Source organism: Limanda limanda, chromosome 7, assembly GCF_963576545.1.
Source record: "Limanda limanda chromosome 7, fLimLim1.1, whole genome shotgun sequence".
Taxonomy (NCBI): domain Eukaryota; kingdom Metazoa; phylum Chordata; class Actinopteri; order Pleuronectiformes; family Pleuronectidae; genus Limanda; species Limanda limanda.
This window is the reverse complement of record NC_083642.1, coordinates 7,590,120-7,611,402: the sequence shown is the minus strand read 5'-3', so window position 1 is coordinate 7,611,402 and position 21,283 is coordinate 7,590,120. Positions and strand designations below refer to the sequence as shown.

The 21,283-nt window shown below is 44.7% G+C and overlaps 1 protein-coding gene across 3 annotated transcripts in view; it reads right to left on the bottom strand.

Moving 5' to 3' along the window:
* The window catches only part of LOC133005299 (ankyrin repeat and SAM domain-containing protein 1A-like), a 64,967-nt gene that overhangs the window by 30,376 nt on the left and 13,308 nt on the right, over positions 1-21,283 (bottom strand). For 2 of the 3 annotated variants that reach the window (XM_061074941.1, XM_061074940.1), the window contains exons 5-14: positions 10,814-11,110; positions 9,444-9,519; positions 9,247-9,348; positions 9,066-9,152; positions 8,736-8,905; positions 8,387-8,449; positions 7,782-7,911; positions 6,830-6,873; positions 5,636-5,729; positions 621-1,111 (exon numbers count right to left, since the gene is read on the bottom strand). In XM_061074941.1, coding sequence (XP_060930924.1) covers positions 621-1,111; positions 5,636-5,729; positions 6,830-6,873; positions 7,782-7,911; positions 8,387-8,449; positions 8,736-8,905; positions 9,066-9,152; positions 9,247-9,348; positions 9,444-9,519; positions 10,814-11,110 — 1,554 coding nt within the window. Of the gene's footprint in view, positions 1-620; positions 1,112-1,362; positions 1,409-5,635; positions 5,730-6,829; positions 6,874-7,781; positions 7,912-8,386; positions 8,450-8,735; positions 8,906-9,065; positions 9,153-9,246; positions 9,349-9,443; positions 9,520-10,813; positions 11,111-21,283 lie in introns of those variants that run through there. The other variant, XM_061074943.1, reaches the window with a different exon arrangement.

The following is a 21,283-nucleotide window of genomic DNA, read 5'->3' as shown; positions in this document are numbered from 1 at the left end:
AAGCAGCAAATATATTCTTTAAGAAACAACAGAACCAACCTAAATGGTTTCCTGTGTTAACACATTTTCCAACACAGTCAGTGTGCTCGCCGATGGTTTGTGTTCAAGGCGGAGCTCACATTGCACAGCGCCCCCCTCTGGACAACAGGTGGGCTTTGTGTTGACAGAGCGACAACAGTGTGCGATGTAGTTTAGTCAACAGATTTCTTGTTTTCATTCATGAGCGTTTCCGTTGTGAACTTGCAGCTCCAGCGTCAACACAAGCTGAGTCACGACTAACAATTGAGGCTTTGTATGAAAAAAAAAAAGTATACGGGAGGAATTCTCCACAGTATGTTGTTTGGATTCATCTAAATCAACTGTTAGAATGAGAGATTTAACATTGGCACTTCTGTACATTCTGTGTATATGAACTGTTATTGTAGCAGGTGAACAATGTGAAAAGTTTTATTCGAATGGTTTTCTATTTTGGATAGAAAATATTGTGGTGATTACTGAAGAAACTTGCATTAAAATATATTTAACTTTCATATTATTGACTGTAGTGCTACTTTAAGACTGCAGCATTAAAAAGTACACAAGCACAAAGTCCCTAATAAGGTTAAAGACCAAACACTTACCTCGTCCCATTCTGAAGTGAAAGAGGGAGATTTCTCAAGCCTCTTCTTTCCAGTGCTACAGTTCGAAACAGACTCGCTACGGTTCCCCAGTCCGCCGTCCTCCTCGCTGGGAGGCGACACCAGTAAGTCTGAGTCAGACTTGGAGAGGCTGCCTGCCAGTTTCAGATCCCCAGGCGGGCGCATCCTTCCGGCAGACACAGCCCCGGCCCCAGAGTCCCTGTGTTCCTTGATCACAGTTGCATAAATCGCTTTTGGGTCACAGTCTGTGAGGATGGCCGCCATACTGGGACGGCTAGGTGGCGGCGTGGCTGCTGCTACTACTTCCTCTTTTACTTTGGCAGTTTTCCGTGATTCTTTCTGGCCCTTGGCGGGGAGCGGAACACCTGGGAGCCTGAAGGGCTCCTCGGCGGAGTCGAAGACAGGAGAGGATCCGTGCAGGAGGCCAGTGAACACCTCCGGGACACCTGGCTCCTGGCTGAGCTGGGAGTTATCTAAAGAGAGGAAGAGACCAGGAATGAACAAAGTTAAGGACGACAGAGAGCAGTTTGTAAAGGCTCGGCGAGTAGACTTCTAACTGAGGGGCAGATCCTCAGAGCAGAGCTAATAAGAAACCGCCCACACAAGACCCGAAACAGATCTGTAATTGTTTCCTACGGGGAGTGACGGAGAGAAACAAGGGAGAGAGGAGAGATGGAGCAAAGGGAAGGCGTATTTTGGCTGAAGAAATAACAGAATTCCAAACCCAGCTTGCAGCCGTCTGACGGCGATGAGCTGGTGCCTGACTGCCTGTGTTGTGTAACAGGGAGATGAGGTTAGTCATCTCTGTGACTTGCTTCACCTCACAGGAACACATGTTTTCTAAGTCCTGTCCCACAAAATGACACAACACTAAAAAATCCCCCCACGAAGCACACAAGAACAAATAACACAAACACAGCGTACAACAAACAACGAAAAATGACTAAAAGCGGTCGGAGATATCAACAAGGAGAGAGAAACTTACATGCGCAGGCTTCTCCAACGAAAACAACTCCTTAATGGGGCCGGGTGGCAAGTGCAATTAAAAAACAATTTGATTCTTCTCCTCCCTCTCCCAGAGGAATTACTGCCACCTAAGCCTCTTTTCCAAATTCAAACCGACCACGGCTTGACGGTGCCCAGTAGAGGCGACGCTTCACCAACACCACCAGCCCGGTCCCGGCTCAGCGCTCACCTCCCTCTGCACTGCAGCGATGCCGGTTGTTGTCTGCCGTGTGACCAGCCGCCTGCGTGTTTCCTGGCTTCTAATTCTAGACCCTAATGGTGGTTGAGGAATGGAAATTTGAATCACCCCATCCTCCCGCAGCCAGACTCCTGATAATTAGCCCTGTGACACATGGTGCAGGAGGCTGTGCATGTGTGTGTGTGTGCATGTGTGTGTGTGTGTGTGTGTGTGTGTGTGTGTGTGTGTGCGCGTGTGCGGACCGTCTTCGTCAGGGTGGCAGGGTCATGGTGTTTGGTGACAGGGAATCTGGGGCAGTCGCACCACAAGAAAAGCATCGACCTGTTGCAACACTTTGTTTGTCCTTCACAAAAACGCTCTGCAGTCTCTCGACCTGCTGTTCGTGGAAAGATCGGGCTGTGTACGAGTTGAATCTGCAGCCCATTTGGGGGGGGGTTATCTTACAACTCAACTGTTTGACACACAAAGTCCCTCTTCACCAGAAAATGCCTCATTAGTGTTCCAGGGGCCATTTACGGTGAAGGAGCGTGCCGACGCCCTGAACTCCCTTTTCACAAGTCGCTATAGGCTTGAACATGGAGAAGAAGAAGAAGAAAGAGTGTGTGTGTGTTTGTTATAAGCGGCGAGTGAGTGAACTGTGCACATATGTCAGGATCACAGCCAAACACCCACCCTCTCCCTGGCAGCGGGGGAGTGTGAACGCCCTATGAGCACATCTCCGGGGCTCCAACAATCTCACACCGAGTTAACCCTTGCCAAAACTGCTGCAGCACCCCCCCTCACTGATGCGTTTCTGTTGTGGAACACATGTCCAGGCAGTCACAATGCATGAGGTCACCACAGCGGCTGGGACGTGCATTGAATTTGGCTCCGTGAAGTGAACTCCATATCTCAGGAGTGATGTCATGTTGGTTTTACAGACACTGCAGTGCTGGCTGTCACTCCAGCATCTGCGTGGTCCAAAGTCAACTCAAGCTCAGCCTGGGGAGAAACAGACCTGTTTTTATAGGGTATGAAAAGATATTCTACACTCCAGGTCGCACAATGCAGAAAGTCAATGAGGAACCAAAAACCATCTCGTTGATATGTAGACATTTACCGTAAAAAGGGTAAACAAACACCTCTATTGACAGGAGTAGTCAATACAGAACAATAGTCCCTGTACTGAAAACCACTATTCAACTGTACATAAAGGACAAGGACTGGACATTTTGCCAAAAAGGTATCGAAACTCACATTTATAACCTCTAACTGACTTAATCCTCCTCACTCCTCTGCTGACCTGCACTCACATTACACTTGAACTAGGTTCACGTACAGGATTTGAAGTTCAATTTGTGTTTGTTTGATTCGCTCTAGAGTTTGTTGGAAACATATTCAAACACATAAAGTCACACAAAGTAAAGTCCAGATTTGAAGTCATATCACCCAGCCCTATATGGGCATAACCATGTGTAAAATTAGGAAGAAGGAAATCAGATAAATGACTAGACGATAAGCTGTGAGCACAGACCTCCACCGAGGCTGATTGGCCAATTTATCACAATACCGCAGATACATGTATTTCATCAGATATAAAGAGTAATCTGCAAACTGCTTTCATTCAACTGCAGGCAAGATATATATTCTCTGATATAGTTGAAAGGGTTTTTGTTACTGTACTGTAAATTAATAAAGATCACAACTCAAAAATACTATTTAATTTAATAAATCTGTATCATCTGCAACTTATTTCCCTCTCTTCATAGATATAAACACTGTACGGATGTCTGATTCTTTTTATCAAGATCTCTGCACTATTTCTTGAATGTTTCACAAATTTGTTGAGCAATGTTAAAGAAAGTAAAAAACAAATTTCTTGGTCCACATCCCACAAAGTTTCGAGAAAATTGATTAAATAGCTTTTGCGTAATCCTGCTAAAAGCAAACAAACAATAAGAAGCCAAATCTAATTACATCTTTATTTGGCTCTGCACCAAATTGCACACTATCATAAATATCAGTCCCCTCAAATTGCCAGAATTTTTCATGGGTTCTTCATTTCCTCATCTACCACTTCCACATTCCATCCATCTGTAACAATCACTTACTTGAACTGGCATCATGCTGCAAGGAAGGGTTGAGTTTATTTTGATGCTCACTGCTCATCCTGTGACTAACCTGGTGTTTGCTGTTTCTCTGATGCACCACATCATCATTACAGCAACACAAACATGTGTCCATCTCTGGAACAACCATTGAAAGCTTAGGTTGGACTGCAGAGCCCAAACCTAAACTGTAAAAACTGTGCGGCCAGTAAATGAAACCTAACCCTGGCTATGTAGTGAATGAGCAGCATGCATAAAATAACTACGCCCTATGTTTACCCTTTTTTCATTACTGCCTGTGGAGAGCCATAGGATACTACTACCCGTGAGAAATATCCCCTGGAAACCCAATAAAACATCTACACCGAGATGGAAATCTGCTGGGAGGCAATATGCTCCTGCTGAGAACAGCAATTTGTTTGTGACAGATGATACAAGGCCCTGATATCGCTGACCATGCACGTACAGTATCCTCCACCTGCTACAGAGCGAGCTGAGGTCTGGGATCCCGACTTTCCACAAGGGGGAAGAAATCAGACCTGAGATCGTCACGAGAAGCACATTCACACGAGCAGGACTCAGCCTGCATGTCCCTGTTTCATGTAAAACACTAAAGGAGGAACCCTCAATTTAACTTAGCTGATTCTGCAAAAACAGAATATCTATTCACACATCAAGCAAGCTTTTGGTTTTTGTGGCTTTAGAAAACGGGAAAGGAGAATACAGCTTGAGAGTCACTCAGGCCAATATGCAAGGAAAAGGGACATAGAGGGTTTCACATCTCCCTCCTTCAACACAACACAACTTACCCTAACCCTAACACTTAAACTGACCCTTTAACATTTTCCCACAATTTATATCAAGATGCTCGGGTGTATTTTCCTCAAAACTACATGTCAGCTCCTGCCTCTAAAACAACTGAAACATTGCAAAATGTTTAATTTTAACTCAATCAAAAAGGGCTTTTCATCAACATTAAATGTGCAATACCAGCACAGCAAAACCAAATCTAAGCTGAAAACGTGTCTCCCTAGTTTTAACCATCATCCTTAGATATTTCCACGAAGTAATGAGGGCGAAGGTTCAGGCAGTTAATGTGCATCACATGTTCGATAGATTTGTAAAGTTAGACTTGACGTAGCTGCAGTGCTTCTACAAATTCTTTTGGATCTAAAACTTTCTTTTGACCACAGTAAGAAAATAATAAAATAGGCCTATGAAAAAAGAAGGCCGTTCCTCCTGTGAACAGCACTAAAAACTCTTCTTTTTATACTTCCTTTTGCAAACATGCTCCACAAACAATTATTCAATAAAAACATATTTGTGCTTGTTGGGAAAACCCTTTAAGCATGGATGTGGATACGAGATCGGAGTTTCACCATCTGATCAAGAACTCGGTTTCATATGGGCTCTGAAATGAGCCTTGTCCACTTGCCGGGGGACGTCAATCAGCCGGCTCCTGACAAGCCAAATCCACCCTGTTGCCTGCGGATGCCAATCACGTATTCCCTGGCACGGCTTATCCAAGCCCGGCCCGTCTCAGTGTGCACACTCAAACGCATTTCTCCCATTTCACTGACATGCTTCCACTGTGATTTTCAAGTGTATCGTTTCCACTCCGTCGTTTCGTACCCTCACAGCTTTGCGAGCCGCAGAAGTTGTTCTTCATTGCGTTGCTAAAATCTGAGGACGGTGGTCACACTCACCTCCCGGTAGCCGTGGGCCGACCCATCCAGGAAGGTGCAGGGAGTCTTTCGTCGTGCTCGGGGCTTGGAGGTCATTTGGGGCAGTGGGTTTACGCTAAAAAGAGGAGAAAAGAGTTTACCCAGGCCTGCCAATGAAAACACAACTTCCAAACATGTAATGCAAAGGCCAACAATCGTATTAGCAGCATCCGCTTAGCTAATTAATAATCCAGGATAATCGTGTAGCTGGCCTGACATGAAATAAAGACACTCTCCAACTGATTTCCTGCGTTGCCCAGATGGTGGCGGGTTTGTCTTTACGAGCCATTACGTGGCTCTGCTCAGGAGGCTGCACATTACAGAGCAGAGGACACAGACCTGCTCATTTATTATGATTAGGCGGCTGAGGAGCACAGCTAATCCAATAGGGGCTGGAAATAAAACATGTGAGACGATATTGTGGGCAGCAGGTGTGGTTGCAGATGGGTGGCAGCCATAATAAAACCCACTAACCGTGCGATAAATATGAAAAGGCAATAAAAATAAGATGTGATGGGCCAATAAAAAGAGAGGGCCGGGTCACGAAAGGACGTTTGGTTATGAGGGGCCAGTTTAAGACGGCTTCTGCCAACTGCCTGACATATGACTCAATCTCTGACTGTGAAGAGGCATTCGTCTGTATTATATAAACTCGCTGTGGTCACACGGTCACGCTCCAGATACAGAATTCTAAATTTCAGCTGGGATACTGTTCTCTGGCTGTCAAAACTCAATCCATAGGTTTTATTGTGAAACTTGTGCTCGTGGAGTTCGCTCAAAAGCAGATGGAAAAAAATATTAGAGACATTTGAGGGTGAGAAAGTAATCAATACTTTTATCTGATCCATTTTAAATCTAATCAGTTCATATTTGAGTTCAACTGAACAATTCTACCTGATTTGAGGAAATTGACAACCAGAAAACATAATGCCCCTCCTGTAATAAAAACTTTTAATAAAAAAATCATAAAAAACAAACTAAAGAGTAACTTGTAAAGGATCAATTCTCAAATAGAATTTAGTGTCCAGGATGAGACAGGTCTCTATTTAGAATCCAAACCACTGAAAAGTCCCACACTCACAATATAGAGATACACATTTAGCCATTGAGCTGTGTAACAGTATAATGAGAAAAAATGAAATGCAAACAATATAACACAATAAATAAAATAGATACCTGAGGTAGGACACTGTTGGAAGACTGTGCAGTGGTATTCTCATCTGCAGAGACAGAGAACAGAGATTTAAGACAGTGACAGATTATCTCCACAGTTCAATTACTCAACAGAACTTCAGACAGTTTGTGATTGTCAGGAGAGAAAATGTGAAAGTGATGTAGACTAAGATCGTGTATTATGCATGGAGACGTTATCGGGCCACGAGTCAGACAGACTTTAGATTCATCTTCCTGCCATTTAAACTTAACTGCGTGTGCCGACATGAAAAAGCAGTTTAAGGAGAAATGGGGAGAAAACGAGTCGTCAAACTCTTTATCAAACTCAAGAGAAGACGAAGCCTTTTCCCCCCTAATGGCCTCGTTTATCCACACAGGGGAGGCATGATGACATCAGCCCATCAAACTCCAAGCCCTCAGCTCAGTGACGTTTTCCTACTGGTGCCAGTGAAGCTGAGTAAGTTGGAGGCCCCGAGGGGACGGTATTAAAACAACTACATCAACAGCTAGGGATCAAAATGGCCTCCTAATTTAATCCCATTTAATCCAATTACATGCGGTGCCATTCACCAGCCACAACTGAGGAGGGTCTGCTCTCGTACAGCACACGCAGCCGTGGTGAGGTTGACGGTGTGTATCGCTCATAAACTTTAATAACACCCGTTTACAACCTGACCCATTTAATAGTTATTATTGTAAATAGTTTGTGAAAAAATATGTTTATTTCCCTGATTGAAGCTCCAGATATTTGTTTGTAATTGTGTTTTCTTTTTATTTATGATAAAAATGTATGGTAAAACTGTAAAATATCAAGATTTCTTTATCCAAAAGGTTTGATTATGAAAATATATATCCACCAATGATTGAATTGCTAATTTTGCTAACATTTTGTTCACGCGCTAGACTTTTAATACAAGTATTCCCTTTTTTTGGATGATATTAAAGCCCTTATTACCTTTGTGGGAGTGGGACTCCTTGCTGGGCAGTGGGACTTTGGTCTGTGCTGACAGCAACAACTCGTACGTGTGATCCTCCTCCTCCACCGGCTCGCCTCTCTCATCAATGATGCTGTTAGTATGCAGCGCCTGCAGAAAGATAAACAGAAAGAGAGAAGAGGAAAGGATGACGTTCAGGGAAAGAAGTTGAAAGAACTTCTTCATCATTCTGCTAGAGCCGGTTACAGTTAAGATCCAAATGTGTCCTTCAGCGAGGAAGAAAAAGACTGGGAAAGTTTTTGGATGAAATCACTTCCTTAAAGTTACTTCCACAATGAATCCTCTGTGGTCGGTCACAGTTCAGACCAGACAGATTCTCTCAGTTTGTCCTCGCTCCTTTTCCACTTCACTTCTCCTTTTACTCCCCCGCTTCCATTAATATTTACTGAGAGGAATCCAGAGGTGACCGTCAACAGTCCGTCTGTCATTGTACAAACCCACCACGTGCGATATACTAACTATTAAAGCTAGTGATACTATCGTGACCATTTATGCACTGCTATAAATTGTACATATGAATATCTGTTGTGTTATAATGTAAATTGCAATACTCTTGGCTCCTCACCTCTGAGCTCTTCATCTCTTCATGACCAGGACCAGGATGTGATGTGTGGACCAGACGATCTTTCTACAAATGATAAGGAATTTAATTTCTACTAAATTTATGGTTGCAATTTATTTTATTATTACTTTGATGTATCAAAGCTTAGAAATGCACTGCAAAGTCCCTGTGTACCACAGAGCAGAGTGTAATGCTGGAGGGGTTTAGCAGCCCAGCTGTGCTGCCAGAGGACCACTATCACCCTCTAGTGGGAGATCAGTATTCTATCTCCTATAAACCCCTGAGATGAGGAAACCGTTCTGCTGTGTGAATGTGTGTGTGTGTACGTGTGTGTAGTTAAACCTCTGCTGACCTTGCCAGCTTCACTATCCGGCCGTCCAGAGTCTCTGTCAGAGGACTTGCCGCTGGCGAGGCTGTCCAGAGAGTGACAGGAGGTGGCTTCATACAGGGCCTCATATGGGCTCTCCTCCTCGGGCCCCGGGGCCAGCCCCGAGATCAACTCACTCATCTTCTCCATTTCACCTTTGGTCAAAAAAACACACAGACACACATAGTCTTTAGCTGAAAAATTTAAGAGAACTTTGAATTTGCCTGTCCAGTGTTTCCTGTTTTATTTGCTGACTGAATTGTTGCTTCTACATCCAAACCACTTTTCTAGCTAGGGAAATTTTCCCAGTCTTACCCTTTCTGCGTGGGCTGGGACTCTCCTGAGGCGGTGGTAGTGGTGGAGGGGGGAGGTCGATGTCAGGGGGTTTCCCGGCCATGTGACCTGCAACAAGCCAAACAGGAGATTGTATCACACAGCAGGAAGATGTGAAATCAAGTGGACACTTCCTTCCACAGCTCTTTGTTTTCACATTTACCTAAAACGAGAGCAACTATTTCTCTGCTCTTCTGGGAGGGCATGTCCTTGACCGTGTCCAGCGCTGGGAGGCCCTTCCGGTCGGTGATGTTCACGTCGATACCTGGAGAATGACAACAGGAATAGATGATAGAGACACAAGCCAAGCGTTGTGAGGGGATTTTAGCTGATTGAATCACTATGGCACTGAGGTCTGACCTGCACTGAGAAGTCTCTGCACCACATCCGCCTTCCCGAACAAGGCCGCTTCGTGGAGGGCGCTGCCTTTCTCCGTCTGAGCAGAAAAAGAAACCAGGAACATTTAGAGCCAGAGGCAGAGAGAGAGCCGGGACAAAGTGAGGACACTGATGTGGATACGATTACTTGTTTCTACATATATGTCGGCCCTGTGTTACACGTGTCCAGGGTGTAAACCTGTCACCCGCCCAATGTCAGCAGGGAGTGATCAGCCTCCCATGTGACCCTCAAGGGATAAGTGGTACCTGTAACAATCTTGTTTCAGCTACGTCCTTTCACTCTGACGGACAGTGTAGGGCAACTACTGAGTTTATGCCCAGCAGCTGGTCCACTTCTCCACTGAAGATGATGTGGCTGAGCAATGAAAGTGGATCATTTTCCAGTTCACAGGGCCATGCTAATTGAAACCTGTGGGGTGCAGGGCCTGAAGGACGCTGGAGAGATACCCCATCCTTGATTCTGAGGAAAGTAGGGCGAAGTAAAAGGGAAAAGTATCTCCAGACAGATGGATGGCACAGTTTGGTGCAGTGTCACAGCCACAGGGTCTAACCAGTTGGAGCCAGGCCGACTATGCTTAGATACCACATCAGTTCCTTTACAGACTGAGAGCTCAAGAGTCATATATTTAACCTCGTAGGAAGTAGTGAGAGGAAGTAATGCAAGACCAGATTAGGTAACCCAACATGATTTGTGCCACATTTAGAAACAAATGCACTCCGAAGATTTTAGCTTCCTACACACACTGTGTACACACACATACAGAATAAAGCAACACTTGGTAGTTTTATTACCTTGCAATAACAGCTGCTAAATAATATTGAGGTACACAAACTTAAAACAGGGAGAATAGCCTGTCTGTCATTGCCACAGTGATCCCTGGAGGCCTGGAGCTGCACTAGTGTACCGTGCTGGAACATAACGACCTGCTTTACAGCACACATCACAGACCAAACTGAATATCAGAGCATATTTCACTCATAGGCGAGAGCTTAAAGAGGCCAAAGGATCCGGATCTTTAGTTGTTGTTGTTATTGGATAAGTAAGTGACCTCTTGCTTGTTTGCTATGTTTTGTTCTGCTTGCTCGACGTTGGGCTGTGTGCGTGAAGTTGTTGACTCGCTAGTTTATCATCAGACGTCAGGTTAACCCCTTTTCGATAGAGGTTTAGCTTGAAAGTTAGCTTGTGAGCAAACGCTTCTGTGTACAGCTTTGTGCAAAGAAGGGGTTAGGCTCCAACTCGTATTTACGAACAGTGACCGATACATCCCACCTGTAGGGGGAGCTCAAGTATAGCAAAGAGCAAATTGTGCATTGCGTCGTTTTAAAACTTACCTCATAGTTGATGTCCATGCCGGCGTCCAGCAGCACCTCCACCACAGACAGGTGTCCGTTCCGAGAGGCCAGGTGCAGCGGCGTGTGTTTCTTGGTGTTACAGCAGAGCAGGTTGGGGTGGGCACAGAGCAGCAGCTTGACCACCTCCAAGCGGCCGTAGAGGGCCGCCAGGTCCAGGGGGGTCTCGAACTTGTTGTTCCTCATGGTGGGGTCCGTCAACTCCTCCAGCAGCAGCCGCACCACCTGGAAGTGGCCGTACTGGGCGGCGCAGTGCAGCGGCGTCTCGTTGTCATTATTCTGTTTGAGGGAGGGGGGGTTGGGGGGGGTCCAGATTGATGGGTGAGAGGCGGCACAGGAAAGAGACGCAGCAAACAAAGCAATAAATGGATGTAAGTAATGAAGAGTAGGAAAGGGACGTGGTTTGATGAAGGAGTAAGAGTAAGTGCCTCAGAGGAGTCGTTGGGACGGTAAACCAATCAGTGCAGACATAGAGCCCACCACATTAGCAGATTAAAAGGTCATAAAAAGCACCAACCACAGTGAAACACATAGAGAGGCCTGGGGGGTGGGGGGGGGGGGAAATCTGGCAGAGGGGGACTCTGGCGCTAGCAGAGGGGCAAAGGCACCGAGGCGGGCGGAGAATCAGCAGACATGGGTCACTTGGACGAGAGGAACGAGAAGCAGCGGTGTTGTGTAGTTACACAAAGAGTGAGACGGGCCCATTATTCTCCTCCTGTCACATTGGGGGCGTCAACTCCGTGAAGCACAACTGTCGTTCATCGCTCGGCCTGCAGTGCACACCAACAACAACCAGGGGAGACTTCATGTGTGTTGAATATTGATGAGGCCTGAACTGTTGAGTTTTGTTATTACTTTGATTTGTCATTACGGCATCAATCCATGAGTTATTTTCTTCATTAATTGTTCCCCAATCAATTTCCAAACACCCAGAAGTCGTGAGTTGGTTGATCACGAACTAGAAACACAATTTACTGACTGTAAAAAACAGCTAATCATCATATTGAAGAATCTGGAACCTGAAGAAGCTGGAGAATGTTCTGCATTTTTCTCAATGAATGAAGTATATTAGTGTCAATAAAACAAATCTATGAATAAACCAACAGCTCCAGCAATGACAACACACACCAGTGGTCTGGATAACTGCCTGACAGTAATGGAAACTCAATGTTCCAATATTCTGAGCAATTCCAACCCCAGAGAACTCTGAAAGGATTAGAGAAGAACTTATCAACAGCCAGTAAACAACTGGTGTCCTTCATATTCAAAGTGACAATTCATCCAGAGCAAAGACTGATCTCGTCTCTGCAGCGCGACAGTTGCAGATGTTTCAAAACATCTGCAGGAAAACAAGCAAACACATGAGCCGACGAAGCAGCAATGAAAGAGCAGTAATTACAGAGTGAACTCTGTGTAAGTGCTGCTTATTGGACCTAATGACTCTCGTGCAACAACAAGATCAATGTCTAAACAGACCTGAGATCCTCCAGCGGTGTTGATGATCCCTACCAGGAAGAGCCAGCAGGGGGCAGACCCTGCAGCCCTGGAGCTACAGTGAGGTGATGGCATTGGGAATACTCATAACAACAACATGGATGTAGGCTTCAGGGAAAAAGCTATAAAAACACGATGCTACCTTTAGTAGAAAGTCTTATGGTTGCACTCGAGCTGCTCTCAATCTCTGAAGGGGACAACATTGCAAACAGGATGTAAACAAAGCCTGAACAACCCCAAAGCACTGCAGCTCCTTTAAAAAACACTATGGGGAAAAATGGGTGTGACAGCAAACGTCAGCCATTGTGGAAGCACATGCTCCGAGAGTCAGTCATTCCAGACGCGTAGAGGCACCTACAAAAGGGCCGACAGCTGGCACGGGGGGGGGGGGGGCCTCCACTCCCCCTTCTGACACGGGCATGCACGATGCCAGGTCGGGCGACTCCCACAGGAACCTGCCAGCTGTGCCCCAGAGGACAGGGGATCATGGTGGGGACAGGGCAGATTTAGGCGGGTGTCAGTCGGCCCTTTTCACAAAGATCTGGCACCAGATGGGATCAGCAGGTAGCTCCTCCATTGTTACAGGGAGAGAGAGACAGAGAGAGAGAGAGAGAGTATTGGGCTCAAACTGGCAGAGCAGGCTGCAGCTTGAGCCCAGAGATGAGGCGGAGCTTAGGGAAACAACAACAGGACACCTGCCTGTCAGAGGAGGAAGCACCGAGGCTGGGAGGAAAATAACACAACTCGTCTTGGGGGAACTCGACTGAGCTAAACAAGTGGGAAAAGGGATTTTAAAACTGCTTTTCTTTCTGAGGAGTCTTCAGATTCTGATGCCTGGGAAATAAGGTGGGCTGACTCAGCAAATTCTCCTCTTAAGTCCCATCTCAAGATCATTTTATCTGAGAGCTTTACCTGACTTATACTAAAATCTAATTATTGTTTTCACTCGTCTCTGTGTGTGTTGACAAAACAACCGAACAATGCATGGATGCATTTTCAAGTGTTGTCATGAATCCAGAAACTGAATACTTCTTGCTTATAGTTAAAACATCTCTGCAACTTAAAGGACTACAGACCTGAAAGCTAATATAGAAAGTAAATAATTTCAGATTTTATGGTATCATATAATACGTCATTGTGATGTTGTTTTGAAAAGCGTTAACCTTTTGCAGCATTAAAAACACTATCTACAGCTTATTAAGATTAACCAATCATGAGTGTTTAGATGATGTAGACGACATCATGATGAAATGGCATCATTACAATATAACATTGTAATATAATACAGTGCTGGGAGATAACTGCCATCTTTAAATCAAACATTGACAAGTTATAAATGAAGAGGACTATCATTATTTTTAGTAGAAGCCGTAGTAGAGGTGATAAAAGTAGTAATGTGTTTGATATGTTATCAGATACTTGTTCCTCTTTTCTACCGTCCTTGGGTCAAAGCGACTTCCATGTACACACACACTTATCAACACTTACGTGTGTGTGAACGCCATCTCTCATTTGTGACGCACCATCAAGTATTTATCACAACATTTCTTAAGAGAGCTCTAATCAGGATGTTTGGATGACTTCATCAAACAAACTGACACACGCTGTGATGACATCAGCATGATTCACATCCTCAGATGTGCAGGTCGGCTGCTTCGGGAGTTAATCTAGCATACAATGATTTACACAAATAATCCAAAACAACTAGGATTGACTGAAAGTTCGTAAATGGGTGCATGAGATTAAAGGGCCTGATACCTTGAACAGAGCGCTTATGATCATGTTAACAATACGTGTCGCTCTTGCCAGTGTGGTGGTCAGTGCTGTGTTGCCATGTGTCAGCCAGCATCTGATCTTATTAAACATGGCTGACCAGCTACTTGACCCACAGACAGTGAACAAGCAGCCGTGTGACACCCGGCCTGGCTTCGCCTCTTCTTTAGCAAGGTATGTGAGGCATGTTACTCACAGACAGGCGCCTCTCACTTTCCAAACACCTCCGTGACCTGTGTTTTCACTTTAGTTCACACTAAAACAGCCTCTTTAGTGTAACTGTACTGTGGGAGACATGTGATACAGTGTTTTGAAGTATTATTATATTCTGATACCTATGCAGACCTACTTGTTAAGTCCACACAAAGTTATTCTCATCTGCATATGTAAGATCGGTGCATGTTTTGCACATTGACAGTCATTACTATTGTTGCCAGATTTTGAAAACATTTGTACCGATTAATTTTACAAAAAGCAAAAGAAAACCATCTCTGTTAATAAAGAAGTAAAGCAACAGTTCAAAAATCTATTTTCTGTTCATATTCTGCAGACACTGTAGATGCATTATTTGATATTCAGTCATTTAAGTGAAAGCCCAGCTGGATAATAAAAATAGGAAAATACCAAACATAGTATTAAATGTTATAATTGATTGTGATTTTTATTGCAACATTCTTGCATTAGAAAGGCACAGTGAGGAGTTTCAGCATGAAATCCCCACGTCGTAAAGACCAGGATCAGCCTCGTCTCCACCGGAACACCACGTGCCACATGAGCAGTCAAACAATCATGTACCGACAAGACAGAGCTCTGAGGGCTTTTAAACAAAATGGCACCAATGACTCGAGGCCTAGCTGAGAAAAAAAGATTAGAATTCATATAATTCAGCCAAGACTTCCTGGACAGTCCATGTTTTCTATTGAAATCCTGCCGTTACTGCGGTGCAGCAGACGGCGTAAAACCTCATCCTGATTGAGACCTCAGTGCATGTCAAACGAGAACAGATTAAGATCTGCCCTGGTGCCTGCTGATGATTGATAAACGCTGCCTTAACCAGCAACATCTGGAGATTACACTGCATTGTGTTGTCAAGCCGCACAATATTCTGACAGGAGCAAGGAGGTAAAACAGAGAGACAGAGAGAGAGAGGGGGAGAGAAAACAGAGGTCGGAGGATGTTACAATTCTCACAACCTGAAGCTGGGAGACGGTAACACGGTTTGACTGGCGACCTCTGTCACGTGATCCGCTGGCTGGCAGCAGCGCGAGGCAGCGGTTACGTCATGCTCGCCCCGGGTAGTGGTTGTAGTAGCAGCGGTGGGTGGTAGTGGTGGTGAAGGGGTGGGCAGAGCAGCTGTTGCAACCAGTGTGCCAGAGGGCCCGCCTCCACCTCATCTGTAATCCCACCGGTTTGGGTGCATTCATATAAATCATAGATCTCACACACGCAAAGAGGGTTTACTGTCATTTTCCATTTGTGAAATTGATATTTGGATTATTTTTGAATGTATCATCCAGCTGATGTGAATGACATTATCTCAATTGTGAACCAAATATTGTTGATAATATTATCATACATATGTTTGTTTTAATGTGGAGTATGTGTCAAACATAATTACTACAAAATTACTCTCATTATCTGTTTAAGCCTCCAATTGAGGGTGCTAACAGGAGGTGTAACAGCTGTTTATAACATCAATAATAAAATATATGTACTCATATCTACATGTAACTTTGTTATAAACACTTAAGGCCAATTTATGCCTCTCCGTTTTTTCTATTACGGACAGATAAGACCGGCCTATCCGTCGTGAAACGCCCTCTCCGAGTGCTTCGGACAGCTTTTCGTACACGTCTGATTTTTCTAACTATCCGTCTTCGTGTTGGAGACCCGACGGACCGCTCTTGGCTGTGATTGGTCCGCGAACGACATAATTTCCGTATGACGTCATTTCCGTATTTCCAGACCTCAAACGTCCTGTTTACTTGTAGCAACAAACACGAACACAACTATGATTCTACGATTAATGTGACGTGTGTGTTAAGCCAGCGGAGTTGTCCGGCTGACGGTGGCTCGTTAGAGCACTGAGGGCATGTGTGCACGGTCACATACGGTTATAACGAGCTTTCAAAACGGCGCTAGCAGGCTAGGCTAGCCACCATGCTAACTGCGGTGGTAACAGTGCAAGAACCCGCCGTCACGACTTTAATTCCACTTCTATCATGACACTGTTTCTATAATACCGTCAGGTTAGAAGCAAACACTGGATAGTAGTAGTTAGTGTCGGGAGTCCCTGCTGACTGTGTGTGGAAGCTGGGGGGGAGCTAGCTCCGGGTAGCTTCTAGCTACATGTAGCCTCAAGCAGATTCAAGCTGTGGAATCAGCAACACAGTTCGGAAACAAGACCGGGGAACCGCTGCGCTAAGAAACGATTACATCAGCATCTTGACACGCTGGGTGTCACTTTATTTAGTTCTGTTAGTTGCCATGGTTCAGTGTGTGGGACGCAAGCTAACATGTAAACAGAGACACGTGGACTTCTTCTTCCCAAATGGGGTAGGCTTCTCTAAGCTCGTCTTCCGTTGCGCCACCTATGGGTTTGGCGATGAATTTTTTCCGACAGACTGTGTCGGAGAAGTAAAAATCAAAAAGACTATTTGCCCCCTGCTGAGACCTCTCCGAGAAACGGACACGTAGTAGTATATAAGAGCCTTTAGATGCTGCCAGTGAATGTTATATGGGTGGTTCAAACTATTTTATACTCAGTCTTGTCAACCTCAAAGCTACTTTTCCTTCCAGGGGAAGTCCTCTCCAACTCGTGACCTTACTGTCACCAGCAACAACTCTGTGGTAGTCCCGACCCAGACCGCAAGGATCCTGGGTGTGACCCTCGACAGGCAACTCTCCCTTACCGCAACATTACTGCAACAATCCGATCGTGTAGATACATGCTGAACAACATCAGGAGAATACGTTCCCTGGTCCAGACTCTTGTCATCTCACGCCTTGACTACTTCAACTCCTCTTTCATGTTTTTTTAGTTTATTTGCAAGTGCTCAAGGCAGTGAATTACTCAATTGGTCAATTAAGTGAAAATATATCAACACTATTTCACTGTCACAGCAAAATTACATGTGTCTTGGTTTTGAGCTTTCCAGTGCAAAGTTAAACTGCTTCTCTCTCTTTTGTATCTTGAGTAAAAAAACTTTTTGTTCAAACAGTTGGTCGGACAAATAAGCAACGGCCCCTTGTTCTTTAGGAAAGTGTTTATGTTTATGTTAATGTTTGTTTCTCAACATTTGTCCAAGTCGACTCAAATCACAGCTAGATTTTGCACCAAAAAAAAGCAGAGGAACCGTAACGTAAATGCTGACTCTAATTATAGATTTTTAGCTTGGACACCGTCACGCATTCCACAGTAACCAGACCTTGCAGCCCTGTAATGAAATAACTGTCTGACTGGCTTCCGGCCGTAGATTGTGATTCTCTGTACAGCCAACTCTCTCCCTCGCTTTTACAGTAAAGATAAATCTCACTCCTTATATTCCACTTGGACCCGTGACAGACTGGCGACCTGTCCAGCGTGTACCCCCCCCCCCCCCCCCCCTCTCAGCCAATGACAGCTCCAGCCCCATGGCGGCCCTCAGAGGACGAGGGGCACCGTTAATTGATGGATACTCCACTTGATTAGATTGGACACACTTTCCCCAACATAATTCAAAAGGCCTTGAAGTAGACAGTTTACTGCAGTCCAGCTCTGCTCTGAATCTCTTCTCGTCCAGGGACAATCAGCTGTCACCGACATAAAGGACTCATCCTAAAATGTACACAGATGAAAGACAATGAGAATAAACTCGGCTCCTTCTGCTAAATAACAACAAGTCCCCCTGAGCGCCCCTCAGACAAGCTCCGACCATTTCTTTGCACGACATTTGTGGAGGACGAGAAGAGAGCAGAAGGTAAAGGGAGGTTGGGGGTGGGGGAGGCTATGATGTTGTGTTGCAGAGGGAAGAGCTGGACACTGAGGTGACACACGGATAAATGAGCGCGCTGGCAGCCTGCGAGCAATGCGCCTGCAGGAAGGAGGAGAAACTCTGCTCCACTTGATAATGAGGTGACCCAAAGAAACGACTTCTGCTGCCGCCGTCATAAACTTTTACCTTCATGTCTGAGGAAGATGAACGATCCATCCATCTTTAACAATTCACCTCTATTTCTAGTTTGACTTTACTTGAGCCTCAGTTTGATTCTGTTTGGATTTGTTCCGGGGTCGTTTACAGTGCATGACGCTGTCTGGGTTCAGGTTGATGGCAGAGAGCCTGAACATCTGAGCCTGGGTAAGAGGATCTCATCTAAACACATATTGTATTAGACATGTGACCCATATAGGAAGATGAAGCCTGTGTGAAAGGTAGCGTGATATTAGTCAGGGCAAACCAAGGTCTGCGGCTGAAGTAATAAACTGGAAATATGGTAATTAACATAAATTAGGTCAATAAAAATATTAATAACCAGCAGTTGCTCCTGGAAATTGGATTTGGACTAAATGTCATTATAACATTTTATTTTTCTCATATTAACTTTTGTGCATAATTTGATTATGTTGGTTAGAAGTGTAATAGATGTCAAGTGTAAAGGAGAGCATCATCAACATAAGGGTATTAGCAGCATCAATTAGAACAAACGTTTTGAAGCATAACTGAAGTACAATGCATTGATGGATTATTGTCAGTAATGGTCAAGCATCTTAGGAGAAATATTATATATCAAGCAGTCTTGTTGTAATCATAGTCCACAGTCAGCAGCCAGCACGATCATGATCCACCATCAAGATCAGATGCCACCATAGTCCATAGTCATTGTTCACTGGCGCCATCAGGATCCAACATCAGCTGCCACCTCGATCGTGGTCCAGCACCACTATCAGATGCCAGCACGATACAGGATCAGCCATTATTATCACGATCAGCCAGCACGAGACAGAATCCACCATACAGGTTTGGCCACTATGATCACGATTTCTCATACGCAATCCACCATCATTATTAACATTCTCCAGTTGAAGTTATTAAAATGTGATGAACGTTTATTTTTCTTTGCTTGGTGACAGAAAAAAGATAATTTCTGGGGTTTGTACTGCAAAAGAAAACAACAAGCAAACTAATAACATCAAATTGGGCTTGTAGGACATTTTCAGCAATTAATTAACCCACAATACGATCCTCAGATTAATCCACAATGACAAATCATTAGCTACAGTCTGAATTAAATAATCAAAATAGGGCCGAATCACTTTTTCAGCTCCAGAGTCTACCACTTGTTTTTTTAAGTAAAATCCTAGCAGAATGTTTCCTGAGTTCTCAGATGTCACGATCAGTGGAGGTCAGATCATGTGGTCGGTGGTTAATTCTCCTTTAATGAGGGATATGAAGCAGCATCAAAGTTACCAGCTCACTCTGGACACAATCAGGGAGAGACATCACAGAGGTGAAAAAAATAAACATGATTCTGACTGGCTTCCTGGACCAGGATGAGAGAGATCTGGATCCAGTCCGGACTGATTCCTTGAGCGTCCCTGACAGGGACCACTGAAGCCTTATCTCACACCTTTCATGTCTGACATGCTCACTCCACTCAAACACCACATCTCTCCACTGGGGAAACTCAGTACTCAGTACCCACCACTGTACGACCAATAAGCCGTGACACTGTTACTATGACAACGTCACCTCTTCCTCTCTGGAGCAACGCAAGCTCAGAAGCACAAACTGGGAGGAGGGAGAGGAGGAGGAGGAGCAAATTCACCCATTTACACACTCGAAGCATGGACATCTCTCTTTGATGCTGATGCAAAGAGACCGGTGCGGCAGAAAACCTCCCATCCTCCTCGTGAGATGAGGCTCTCTGGTCCTGGAGTGGGATGAGAGGGGAGGCAGCGTGCACCCCGCCCACACAGTCACATGATGCCATCACCCATGACCACAACCAGAGGCTCCACGCCACATCCACGATTTTGATTTATTCATAACCGGGCATCAATTATTCAGGTTCAATACCAGGTAGTGGCTCCCGAACTATCCTGAAAGGGTTTGCATTAAGATATCATTCATAACGAGCCAAGAGTCAATATGAAAACCATCAACGGACTAAATGAGAAGAGAGCGAGACAAACACACACAAGGCAGGAAAATTCACACTCTAATATGCATGTGTTAAAGAAGCCAGCCTTTCCATCCAATCACACAGCTCTGCCGCCACAAAATACAATCACAGAGTGAACAAACAAACGTGTTCACACTGTTCGCTGCTCTGACTCCATCAGACACCGTCGGCTTCGCAGCCTCCAACAAAGTGACATCTCTCTGTCATGTAGACGAGACTGGGGCTTCCCCCGAGTAGCTGCAATGCAATGAGGGTGGTGTTGAGACTGAGATATCAAGTGGCTGGATGTAATAAACGGTGTAATACAGACGAGTCACATAACTGAGAGATACAGAGTAAACCCTTGGTTCAACCTTGGTTTCCCCTCTGCTGGTGAGACGCTTATACGAAGGAAGTTTACTTTATTTCTTCACACAATTTTTCCTCTTCAATCTTATAGTTCTTATATTATCATGACTTATTTTCTCTTTTAAATGTTGCTGCTGCAGCTGGTGGTAGGTTTTATATAAGACTTTCTGTGAAGCTGCTTTCAAACCTGCTTTGCGCTCAGAATATTCTCCTGACATTTCTCAATGTCGAACTTTGAAAGACAACGAGATTCGACGACAAGAGATTTCTCTGTTGGTGATAAGGGCCGATTCTGGTGTTGAAGTGCTGTTTGCGGAAAAATGTGATTTCCGCAACATAATTTATAAGTCATGTCCGTCCTGCAGCGTGCCCCCCCCCCACGCACCAGCCCTCATCTGAATGAAGAGGACATTTTCCTGTTGTTGTGGATGCTTCCTGACCTGGACAATCTCCTGCTGTGTTTTTCATATGTGAAAGACAAACTCTAACCTCAGCAAATTAATCCTCAGATTTTTTGGACCACCTACTGCGACATTGGAATAAAAATTAACTTATCACGTCACACAATTTTTCCTCTTCAGCCTTAACTTCTTTTTTTATTTAAGGAATTATATAGTTTATTCTTTGAATTCAATTAATAAGAGGTTAATTAATCAGGTTTTATAGAAGACTTCC